The following is a 13,045-nucleotide window of genomic DNA, read 5'->3' as shown; positions in this document are numbered from 1 at the left end:
TAAGGCTAGCGCTCTACCACTTGAGCCACAGCGCTACTTCTTGCTTTTTTCTTTCTGCTTATGTGGTGCTGAGGAATCGAACCCAGCGCCTCATGCATGCAAGGGAAGCACTCTACCACTGAGCCACCTTCCCAGCCACTGCTTTGTGTTTCTTGTAAGGATATTTACTGAGCTCATCCAGAGTGTCCAAGATGGTCTCATCTCAAAATCCTTCCCTTAGATACAACCACAAAGACCTCTTTCCAAATAAAGTCACAGTCTTCCATTCCAGGGGTTAAGACATAGGAACATATAGTTCTTGGAGGACCACCATCCAATCCCCTATAGATGGATTTTGTCTTCAGAGTTGTTTTGTTTTGTTTTTTCCTATTCTTTTGTACATTCCTTCCAATTCAAGGAACCTATTTTTTAAAATCTTTAAAGTTTATGCTATCTGGAACAGATACTTAAAAGTAATGTTTAATAAATAGTGAGGTTTAAACTAAAACTATCAACAAATGGAAATGGAAAATGTAAGTGGTATCTTTAGAGGAAAGATCTATTACACATAAAACATATACACACACACACACACACACACACACACACACACGCGCGCGCGCATACAAAAATGGATCAGGAATGTAGTTCATTGGTAGAATATTTCCATAGCAATATGCAAAGCTTTGGTTCATTCCACAACCCTACCCCCTCACCAAAAAAAATAAATAAATAAATAAATAAATAAATATATATATATATATATATATATATATATATATATATATACACACACACACACACACACACATACATATATAGGTGAGGGATTATATACATATGTGTGTGTGTGTGTGTGTGTATATGTGTATATGTATATATATATATATATATATATACATAATCACTATTGGAGATAAAAGTCATGGACTTTTCATTCTAGGATTTTAAGCTCCATTAAGTCAAAAATGAATAACTATCCATTTTTTTTAATTTAATTTTGTTTTATTTGTGAACATACTGTACAGAGGGGTTACAATTACATGGGCAGGATAATGCGTACATTTCTTACCAAGCATTGCAGCCTCCTCCTTTGGTTTACCCTTCACATCCCTTCCCAGCCTCCCCCCTCCCCCCAATCCCAATCTTTCTCCATCCCCCCCCCCCCCCCCCCCCACCAATGTTGTAAAGCTCGTTTTGGACATGACAACTTGTACTTCTCATTGTTGCAACAGGTCCACCTGTATCCTTAAACAACTGGTTTTTCCCCATCTCCTCCACAAGTTATACTGACATCAAATATAGTGAAAGCAGGGGTTATACAGTGAGGGAGGGACATAAAACGCAACAAAGAGATAATCTTATAAATGCGTTAGAAACACATGCATGAAAGAAAAAAACATTAAAATACATATCTAAGGGTTCATTTTCCTGACATCACATTATCTGACCTTTTCCGCTTGACTCATACTAGATATTGCAAATAAGGGAAATCATGGGACCTATGTTTCTTTGGGCCTGGCTTACTTCACTTAATATAATTTTTTCCAAGTTTTTCCATTTCCTAACAAATGGGGCAATGTCATTCTTTCTGATGGAGGCATAGAATTCCATTGTGTATATATACCACATCTTCTTGATCCATTCATCTACTGAGGGGCATCTGGGTTGGTTCCATATCTTAGCTATGGTAAATAATCCTGCAATAAACATTGTTGTGCTGGTAGCTTTAGTGTGGTCTTGTTTGTAAACATTTGGGTAAATGCCCAAAAGTAGGATTGCTGGGTCATAGGGGAGTTCTATGTGAAGTCTTTTGAGGAACCTCCATACTGCTTTCCAAAGTGGTTGAACAAGTTTACATTCCCACCAACAATGAAGTAAGGTTCCTTTCTGTCCACATCCTCTCCAGCATCTGTTGTTGTTAGAGTTCTTGATTTTTGCCGTTCTAACTGGGGTGAGGTGATATCTCAATGTTGTTTTGATTTGCATTTCTTTTATGGCTAGGGATGTTGAACATTTCTTCATGTGTCTATTGGCCATCCTTTCTTCTTCAGAGAAGTTTCTCTTTAAGTCTTTCGCCCACTTATTTATTGGGCAGTTGTTTCTTTGAGGATTTGTTGTTGGGGGGTTTAATTTTTTGAGTTCCAAGTATATTTTAGATATGAGACCCTTGTCCGTTGTATGGCTAGTAAAGATCTTCTCCCAATCCGTGGGCTTTCTATTGATCTTGCTAGCTATGTCATTTGCCCTGCAGAAGCTCTGCACTATGCAATCCCATTTGTCCAACCTTTCTTTGATTTGTTGTGTTTCCAGGTCTCTATTCAAAAAATTTCGGCCTGAGCCAAGGAGACCTAGGGTTTCTCCTATTCCATCCTGTAATGTTTTCAGAGTGTCTGCTTTGAGTTCAAGGTCTTTGATCCATTTGGAGTTGATTCTGGTGCAGGGTGATATATAAGGATCTAGCTTTTTAACTCAGGAACAAGACAAGGATGCCCACTCTCTCCACTTCTCTTCAATCTAGTATTAGAATGCCTAGCTACAGCAATAAGACAAGATGCAGACATAAAGGGGATCCAAATAGGGAAAGAAGAAATAAAACTCTCCCTCTTTGCAGATGACATGATCTTGTATTTAAAGAATCCCATATACTCCACTCCCAAATTACTCAAGCTGATTCAAAACTTTATCCATTTTTATATCTAATGGTGCCCAGTCTTGTTGGGAGCTTTTAGTCAATATTAAAAGATTTGATTGTTCTAAGCCTCAGTTTTCTCGTCAATAAAATGGGAAAGATAATAATATAAATACCTGACTGTTAATGACTGAAGGCTCAAACTTACAATGATATCTTTCAAAATACAAGCAGCATAAAATTATGCAAATATAAGGTTTTTTAAAATTGAATCTTTTGATAAGGATGTTCTGAGATATTACCTGTTCTTTTAAGCAAAAAAACATGTTGTAAGATCTTCATGTTATTTAAACTAAAAGACAAAGGTCAGCCTGTGATAGTAATTTTGGAACATAAAAGATAGTGAAATTAATGAGTTGGTTCAGTACATGGTCCATGTGTATGAGCTTGTCTAGCCAGAGGACTCAGCCTACTAAGTGAACTATGCCATGTGTTACTCAGGAATACATTCCTCTGAAAGTACCCAAAAACCCAAATAACAGTGCCTTTATTCACTGGTGTGCCTTCAAAAATGCCATGATATTCTGAGAGTGCTTTAGAAACAAAATGAGCTGTGGAAACTTTAGGAACTATACTTTGTGAAGAATCACATTCTTAAATTAAAAAATGATTAAAGAAAAACAATCAAATAAATTTAGTTAGTTTTGATGGTAATGGGACTTGAACTCAAGGCCTTACAATTGCTAGGCAGGATTTTTACCTCTGCGGATACCTCTAGTCCTGTTGTTTTTCTGGGTACAATCTACATTTCTTTGTCTTCACATCAGATAAATCAACAAGTACGTGTCAGCTATTATGCCCAGGTCTCCATTGAGCAAGCTCTTCTGAGTGAGGCTGGTCTCCAACTATGATCCTCCCAATCTCAGGCTCCCAAGTCACTAGACTTATAGGTATAAAAACCACTGGCACTGGTTTGAGAAGTCACATTCTTAAAATTTGCCTCTTACTTTCTAAAATTTGAAACTGAATATTTTTTAAACATTTTATTTTGATCATCAGAATTACAAAAGCATCTAATTTTTGAGCTAGCTCTTTTTTGACAAATTATTAAAAATAATAATTTTAAGTTTTAATAAAAATATTTGGTAATTTTCTTAAAATTAAATTTAAAAACTACAAAAGTTTAAATTAAAATTTGGAAAAATCTGTTTTTATGAGAAAATAATTTTACTGTTGGTTTTAGGGAAGAGACCTTTCCGATAAAAGAGAATCTCGAATGCTAAAGAAGTTTGATACCTCTCTGTCATTTCCATCTGTGACCTTAGAAATGATAAAGAAGCAGCTGAATACTAGGTGAGTCCTGCAGACTTTGAAATTTGTCCTCAACATTTAATATCAAAAAGTGCTGTGTTCCTTTTAACTAGTATTAATATTAAGCAGATTTATAGAAAAATAGCATTTCTTACATTACCATGCCAACCTAAATAATTTCTGTGTTTTTAAGCTTTACTACACACCTACACACACACACACACACACACACACACACACACACAAAACATAGTTAAAAAGCAGTCATCATAAAATTCTGCTTTTAAAGAAAAATTATAAAAAATGGGCAATGTTTATTTTATTTATCTAGATTGACATTACTGCAGGATACTCATCGCTCACACCAGAGAGAATATGAAAAATATGTAGAAGGTGTCAAGAGCTCAAAAAGTACCATCCTGAACCTAGAGAACTCCTCAAATCAGTCTCAAAACTACAAGTTCTACAAAAGCATGAAAGTTTATGTGGAAAATGTGATTGACTGTCTTAATGAAAAGGTAGATTAAATATTTATACTGTTTTCTTTTTGGAAAGACACTCCTTTACTACCCAGTTCAAAAAAGAAAGGAGTAAATCTTTCATTAATCTTTCTGTAGTATTTGTCCACATACTTTTCTGGGTGGAGAGGGGATCTCACTATGTAGTCCAGTTTGACTTGTAGCTCACAGTTCCCCTCTCCACCTCCCAAGTGATGAGATTATAGGTTTGTATCACCACATCTAGCCTCAGCCTGTTTTCTATTTTGTTGTTGTCCTAGTACTGGGGCTTGAACTCAGGGCCTCTCACTCTTCTCACTCTCCTTGTTCAGCTTTCTTACTTGTTCATGACTGGTGTTCTGCCATATGCACCATGCCTCAAGATTGACTTTTTGCTAGAGACAGAATTTCACAGACTTTTCTACCTGACTTCAAACCAAGATCCTCCAGATTTCAGCCTTCTGGATAGCTAGGATTATACATGAGAGCCACTGGCGCCCAGCTAAAAAGATTGTATTTTTTTTCTTGTTTCTGTGTTTTTGGGGTTTTTTTTGTCTATTTTTTGGGGGGGAAGGGTCACGCATGCACATTCTTGCACTAAACTCAGGGCTTCAAGCTCTCATTTGGCTTTTTCACTCATGGCTGGTTCTTTACCACTTGAGCCACATCTCTACTTCTGGCTTTTTGCTGATTAATTGGAGATAAGAATCTATTGGGTTTGCTGCATAGGCTGGCTTTGGACCATGATCCTCAGGTCTCAGGTTTCTGAATAGTAAGGATTATAGGCACAACACACCAGCATCCAGCTCTATACATTTTTAACATATGAGATCAAGCATTCCCTTAATGTTGGGCATAACTTTTTGTAATTATTATGCTGCCATACTTAACAGTGTATAAAATTTTGTTTTTAAGCCAGGTGCTGGTGCCTCATGCCTGTAATCCTATCTGTGAGGCTGAATTTACAAGGATCATAGTTAAGGCCAGCCTACGAAAAAGTCATGAGACTCACATCTCAAAAGTAGCTGGGTACAGTGGCATGTACCTATCACCTCAGTTTTGACAGGAAGCATAAAATAGGATTGCTGTTGAAGCTGGCCTGGCAAAAAAAAAAAAAAAAATAAAGAGCAAGGCTCTATCTCAAAAATAAGCAGAGCATGGGGCTGGGAATGTGGCTCAGTGGTAAAGCGCTTGCCTAGCATGCATGAAGGCCTGGGTTTGATTCCTCAGCACCACATAAACAGAAAAAGCCAGAAGTAGCACTGTGGCTCAGGTGGTAGAGTGCTAGCCTTGAGCAAAATAAGGTCAGAGTTAGTGCCCAGGCCCTGAGTTCAAGCCCCAGGACTGGCAAAAAAAAAAAAGCAGAGCATAAAGGTCTAAAGATGTTGCTTAAATGGAAAGCATGAGACCCTAAGTTCAAATACCAGTATTATTCCCCAACCCACTTTTTTTTATTTATAACTTTTTGTGTCAAAATTTCATGTTAAGAAAAATTCAAAGAAAATGAAATCCAATAAAATGAATTATTTATAAATATTTTAGGGCTCACAAAATATACTTCCAAATTGTACCCTACAAAAATTATGACAATCTATTAATTTTTAAAAAATGGCTGATCTCAAACAAACCCTTTATTACCTTTATGTAGTTTTTCTTCCTATGAATTACTTGCCACCTTTGCCTTGTTATCACTTAGATTCTCAGGAGGGATTTTTCTTTTTTTCTTTGCTTTCTTGATGAAGACTAATTTTTTTTTATAGTTTATATGATTTATCTTATTTGGAATAGGCTGCATCCTAATAACATTTGGTACTTCCTCTCTAAGACAGTGTTACAGTTACATTGTAACTTTTTCTTCATTCACCCTTGAAGAATTCTAGTTAGAATCTTCTTAGATAACATAAGATCATGTTTGGATAATGATGTATCTATCCATAATAGTGGCTGTTGATGCCCCTCATCATCCCCCATCATTGAAGTGGGAGCAATTGTTGCCCAAGATGTAGTTGTTTCATTTCACTTACTTACTGTTTGTGTTGTCATTGGTTCCGTCTCTCCCATTCTACATCACCCCTCATCTAGTGCTAAGAATTGAATCCTGGTGCTTGCTCAAGCACACTAACACTGAGCTTCCTCCCTTAAACCTTTTGTCAGTTTATCAGACTTGACCTCTTCTTGTGTCCCTCCTGCTCTCTGCCCCCTTGGCCTGTGTGGAATGCCTGCCCTCTCATTTCTTCCTCTTGTCCTATGTCTTAAGACTTGCTCTTACCTGTCACTCATGTTCATGTTTCTGGCTCCATCACATTTGGTGTCATCATCTGATAGTTATATTTATCACAGTTGATATTCTGTTGTTTAATTTTGAAAATACAAATGTGTTGCTCACAAGTATTTTGTAATTGAAATGTGTAGTATTGGAAATGGTTATTGAAGATATAATTTGTTTATAAATAATTCCTTTTTATACTATTTAATATTATCCATGATCTTCAAAGTGTGACTTATATGTGTATTTCAGATTATCAGCATCCAGGAAATAGAATCATCCATGCATGCACTTCTTTTAAAACAAGCCATGACCTTAATGAAACGCAGGCAAGATGAATTAAAACATGAATCAACGTATTTACAACAGTTATCACGTTAGTGATTTTTTTGTTCAATACAACTTACTATTCATTTAGCTAAATTATCATCTGGAGAATAAAAATATTTTTATTCCTATATATAAAAATGATTTTTGTGTATGTTCACACTAACCTTTCATCTAGCCCCTCTTCCAAACCCCAAACCTTTAAAGGTAGACCTTTCAAAATACCTTCAGTCAAGTCCAAGGCTAAAAATTAAATATTGTAACTCCTAATCACTAAGTATTTGAGACAAAATATTTTGTGGCTATTATTTTGGATATGAGTATTCATAAATCTACAGACTTGGTCAGAAACGTAATGTGGTGTTTCAGAGGTTCTTCCACAGATTGGTTCTGGTGGCTTTCAATAGAAACACATATGTTAGATCTCATTTTATAAGATTTGTATGCTTCCTTCAAGTTCTAGCACAGGTTTTGTGATTTCAGTAATGCCTTCTTTTAACCAAGTGCTATTGGATAGTAAAAGGTATAAGACATAACTAAGTATCTGAGAAAAACTAGCATAGTGACTTTCAAAATGCTGTCTATAGTCACAAAGAATGGTAAATGCTAAAATGTAAATGGTAACAATTCAGATAAACTATTGGTAATAAAAGTATTTCTAATAGCTGACAGTACAACTACTTTGTGGTAGAATTTTGTTGCTATTCTCAGGTGCTAGGTTACATTCAAGAGCAGAGGTACATATTTTATTCTAGCAAACTTGATGCCTGTTAATATTATAATAGAGAGTTAATATTTGTATTTAATTCATATTGAAATATACAATTAAAGTAAATGTGTGTCTAAGTATATTGCATATGTTCATCCACGATACCATTTTCATTTTCCAAGTTTCACTTTTTCTTTTGAATTCACAATACAAACTCAATTTTTTCATTAACAGGTAAAACTGAGGCATTAACAAATGGAAGCTTGGCTATAGATGAGAAAACTCAAAGGATTTTGGAACAGATTGAATCTCGAAGGTACCTATTATGTAAAGGGAAGACTTAAAGCATCATTGCACAAGTACTTTTCAGTATTTAAATATACTTAACTCTATGGCATATATAGCCCTAATCTGATGTGTTAGTTTGTGAGTATAATGTGAAGCTGAAGTTCAGTTCAACAATCCTTAGCCACTTTTTACCTACTGTTGTATTTTCTTCAGTTGAAAGAAATGGACAAAGTGGCACTGATCAGGCTGGGAATTGCTTCTAACTGGAAACTGGAAACTAGTTTAATTACATTGTTGCTTCCTCTTCAGAAACTTGCTAGCCCACAGTATTGTGCTCAGTGGGAATGTCTTATAAGATACCCCTGCCACCAGAAAAAAAGAAAAGGAAAGAAAAAGGAAAAAGGGGAACTATCAACTCTAATGAAAAGTGTCAAAAATAGTAGCATGAAATTGTGTGCTAATATGATGATGATGTGACCATTTAAGATGGATAATACACTTCTGCTTTCTGTGAAAGCATTTATTTCCAGCAAGAGCTGTTTACTTTTTACTTATTTTCAATTTATTCCAAAATATAGGGCACAAAGAAGACAAGCAAGGTTACTTTCTGGGAAGTGTAACCATGAGGAAGGGACATCAAGTGATGAGGAATTGTCTTCCACAGAGATAACTGACTTTGAGAAGAGCCGAGGTCAGTTTCTAGTAGATTTGACTTGAATTATTGAAGTAATGAGAAATGCTTTCTATGATCGCATTAAATATATGTTATATGAAACCATTGGGATAATTCCTAGAAAATGTTTTCTGTCCCTTTAAGCTACCTTTGTATAGTTTTTTTCCTTTATCCTTTAATCTTTTATTACAACCTTCTCATTTTTTTAACTTCATTCTTTCTGTATTATCATTTTTATTTAAAACAAGTGAATTTAATGGAATTGTTTTGAGTGCTATGCAAAGTATGGTAGGTACAGTTGAAGGATTCTGAGTTTTGCAATTAAATAGACTTGAAGTTGAAGGGGCAAGCAAGAGTCCTAAATTCAGTTTGTTTGTTGTCTGTAAGTAACTGGGTATACTAGCCTTGAAGGGAAGTAGTAACAATGAAGAATTGAGCTAAAAGGTTGATTTTTTTTTTTTTTTTTTTTTTTTTTTTTTAGCCTACAGCCAGAGGCTCAATAAATGACAAACACTGGGGCTGGGAAGAGCGCTTGCCTTGCATGCATGAGGCCCTGGGTTCGATTCCTCAGCACCACATAAGAAAAAAGCCGGAAGTGGTGCTGTGGCTCAAGTGGTAGAGCGCTTGTCTTGAGCTGAAGAGCTGAGGAACAGCGTTCAGGCCCCACGACCGGACCCAAAAAAAAAATGACAAACATTATTACTGCTTATATTATCACTTTTGTTCCTAAAGTGATTTTTTTAGTAAAATAAATTTATATGTTAATATCAAAGGAAAGATTTTGGCTCAGTTGGCTACACAGTGATATATAAGTGTATTTATAAGGAAGCAAACTTCAAATGCATAGTATAAAGAGACTTACTTTGTTTACAGGTGACCTTTTACAGGACTGTAAGAGAGTTTTTGAAGACGTACATGATGATTTTTGTAATATTCAGAATATCTTACTGAAATTTCAGCAATGGCGAGAAAAGTTTCCTGATTCCTACTCTGACGCTTTCATTGGTTTATGCATACCAAAGCTTTTAAATCCTCTGATACGTGTCCAGTTGCTTGATTGGAACCCTCTTAAGGTATTTTGTGCTTAACATGTGCTAATTATGGTCACATATGTTAGTCTACTATCAGGTTAGCTATGAAACACAATACCCTTAAAAATTTGAGCTGATTACATTTTTTAATATTCTTTACACCTATTTGACTTTTAATACTGAGCAGCACTAAACATCAATAAACGTATTTTGAAGCTTTTTCTGTGTTGTTTGAAAGTCTCCCACCCAAATCATAAAATAATATTGGTTTGGGAAATTAGACATAAAAGCTTTGTTTCAAGAGTTTTGAAGTTGGAGGTAACACAATATAAATAGTCAGTTAGAAAAACACAGAAAGGAACTTAGGAGTATAGATGGTATCACTGCCTTCCCAGCAAGTACAAAATTCAGACTTTAATATAGGGAGAAAAGGAGAAGGGAGGGAGGGGAAAAAAATCAAAGCACATTGAAGAATAAGAGCAGGAATTTAAAGCTTTGAAAGATGTATAATATATCAGAAGAGGAGAGGGAAAGGTGATTTAATAAAGGTATAAAGGCACATATACTAGTTCAGAATCCAGAGATCACACTAATGTACTAACTCTAAACAGAGAGGCAAGAACTTATTTTGAAAGTATGGAAGTGACACCTTGGAAATAATGTTTCAGGGAAGAAAATAAGACATGAAAAGCTTTTGATGTATCCAGGTTCAAGGGGACAGATTCATCATGTAGATAATAGTGACAAAGAAATGGATTTTACAGCAGTTGTCAGAAAGAATTGGTAAAATGTAGAGAATAACATTGGGTTTTATGCCTTCACCTTCAAACATCATCCTAAGATTTGTATTCTAAACTACAGCTTTTTCCACACATTAATGGGAGTGTGGACTTTTCAGAGAGAGATTTGAAGGAAGTTTTACATCCATGTAGAGATGCCTGCTAAACAGGGATGGGAAAATGAGGTTCAAGGACGAGAGCAAAGCAAAAGATAAACATTTCACTAAGCAAACAATGGAACTATGACCTTCTCTTTCTGTTTTGTTAAACACATTCTACTCTTCCCTGACTTAGTCATGTATATCTGTTAGTTCCAGGTTAGTGTCAGTACCACACAGCATTCATAGTGTAGCAACCACCCCTATTTCTAAGAAAGTGCTAGGTAATTGGTTGGGTATCCACTTAGTTGGTACGCATTCAAGTTGAATTGGGTACTGTTCTTAGCTAGCAGTATTCCATTTAGCCACTGACAAAGTATTAATTGACCATCTGCTATTTGCTAATAAATACATACATTACACATTTTATACTTAAGGAACAGAAGTAAATGTTACATCTGTTTCAAGTACCTAACAAATGTCTGTGCAGAATATTGGCTTTACAATGAATGTAGCAAGTACAATTTTGTTACTGCCTAGAATCCCTAAATCATGTCATCCTGCCTAGCCTAGATGACTAATGTTCCATACATACTTTTATAATATATAATTATTATCCTTTGTCCTTAGGGAAATTCTTAAGAAAGAATTTTTTATTTGCCTTTTTTACTTTATGATAAATTTAATTATTGATTTATAACCTTTTTAATTTCATTTGTAAGTTGGATTCTACAGGTTTAAGACAAATGCCATGGTTCATATCTGTAGAAGAATTCATGGAGAACAGTATGGAAGACACAAAGAAGGCCGATAGTTCTGATCAAAAAATTTTATCTGCTGTCATCAACAAAACCATTATTCCTCGACTTACAGGTACCTTATAATTTTGCTACTATTAAATTGTTCTTTGACAGAGTGTAAGATCGTTAATGTCTGTGGTAATTACAAATACATATTTAGATACTGTGAAATAGAAGAAAAGGAAGGGCTATGTTTAATAATATCAACACACACTTGTTCTGTTCAAGCTGATTAAAAGATGTTTGGAGGTTAGAGAGCTGTGGCTCAAGGGCAGAGTGCATGCTTAGTAAGAATGAGGTCTTAAGATTAAGCCCCAGCAAAACAAAAACAAAAAATTAAAAGAATATTTATTCAAATATCTGGGTATGAAATTCCCTACGTCTTTAGTATTTGTGATATGATTGTTTTATTTGTGATGTTTGTCATTTGTCAGCGACATGCTTTCATCCATACTATTTTTTTAATGCTTTTTTTAGTTTCTCTTTGTCTTTCTTCTATACTATTAGATTTCCTCTCTTTGTATTCTCCTTTCTGTAAACATTATTACATTTTCATGCCATCATCTCTAAGTACTTTAATGTTAATGTTTCAATCTTCAACATCTGAAGGCTCTTGTTATACCTACAACTCTTGTACTTGATCAGCATCTGTTTTACCAGGTCACACAGAATGAACTTTCATATAAAAGATGAAACAGCCAGGTTCACATTGGTTCTCAGTAACATGATAAAACTTTAAAGCTGTTTTTAAATACTACTCTGAGAAATCTACATTCTTAGGATTAAACAATCCCAAGGATAGATAGCTTTATAAGAAATTAATAGTTACAGGTTTCTATAGTGGTTGAATTTTGCTCATAATTCAAAAGTTGCACTAACAGAATTTGCTAGTGAATTATAGGTTATAGGGCAACAGAGAAATAGAAATGAAGAATGGGTCCTTTTTTATTTTTTTTCCTTAAGCAACTAGAAAGATAAGAATTTGCATTTCTTAAAGCCAGAATTATTAAAATGAATGTTTATGGTGTGGGGGGGGCGTATTGGGAACTTAAAATAGGTCATGTTGAGTTTGATATGCCTGACATATAAACAAAAATGTCAAGTAGATTGTTGAATATGTGAATCTTAAAGGAGTGGTTCCAGCAGGAGGTAAATGTTTGGAATTTATGAGCAAGTTGATGACATTTAAGGGGGTAAAATGACTTTAAGTACTAAGGAAATGAATGTAAATGGAGAAGAAAAAGGAAGTTCTCTTCATGTTTAGGAGAAGAGCTAATAAACAGCCAACATAAACCAGAGAGGTAGGTAGGAAACCAGGGGAGTGGCATCCCAGAAGAAAAAGACTTTCCAGCAAAAAAGAATGATATGCTGTTGTCATTGCTGATAATAAGCCAGGTGAAGATTACAGTCTACCACTGCTGTGGGTATTGTGATATGAATACCTTGTGATTTGATAAAGCAGTTTCAATACAGTGGAAGATGATAAGACCTAATCTCTAAGAATCCAGAAACAAATGGCAAATTAAAATTAATATTTTGATGAACTTGTTTTAAAGAAAATTGACTGAAGCAGTATTGGAAAGGTAATAGGATTAAGGAGTTGTTTTTAGTGCAAGAAGAATAGTGTTTCACAGTGATGCAAAAGATAGAAAATA

The 13,045-nt window shown here is 35.0% G+C and overlaps 1 protein-coding gene across 3 annotated transcripts in view; it reads left to right on the top strand.

Annotated features, from left to right (window-relative positions):
• Positions 1-13,045, top strand: part of Gcfc2 (GC-rich sequence DNA-binding factor 2) — a 37,079-nt gene that overhangs the window by 7,374 nt on the left and 16,660 nt on the right. For all 3 annotated transcript variants that reach the window (XM_042699734.1, XM_042699735.1, XM_042699736.1), the window contains exons 5-11: positions 3,855-3,964; positions 4,254-4,440; positions 6,938-7,061; positions 7,956-8,037; positions 8,588-8,700; positions 9,556-9,755; positions 11,313-11,463. In XM_042699734.1, the coding sequence (XP_042555668.1) occupies positions 3,855-3,964; positions 4,254-4,440; positions 6,938-7,061; positions 7,956-8,037; positions 8,588-8,700; positions 9,556-9,755; positions 11,313-11,463 (967 nt within the window). The remainder of the gene's footprint in view (positions 1-3,854; positions 3,965-4,253; positions 4,441-6,937; positions 7,062-7,955; positions 8,038-8,587; positions 8,701-9,555; positions 9,756-11,312; positions 11,464-13,045) is intronic.

This window comes from Dipodomys spectabilis, unplaced genomic scaffold (assembly GCF_019054845.1).
Source record: "Dipodomys spectabilis isolate Male_0828 unplaced genomic scaffold, ASM1905484v1 ptg000262l, whole genome shotgun sequence".
NCBI lineage: Eukaryota > Metazoa > Chordata > Mammalia > Rodentia > Heteromyidae > Dipodomys > Dipodomys spectabilis.
This window is presented reverse-complemented; position numbering and strand designations above follow the sequence as displayed.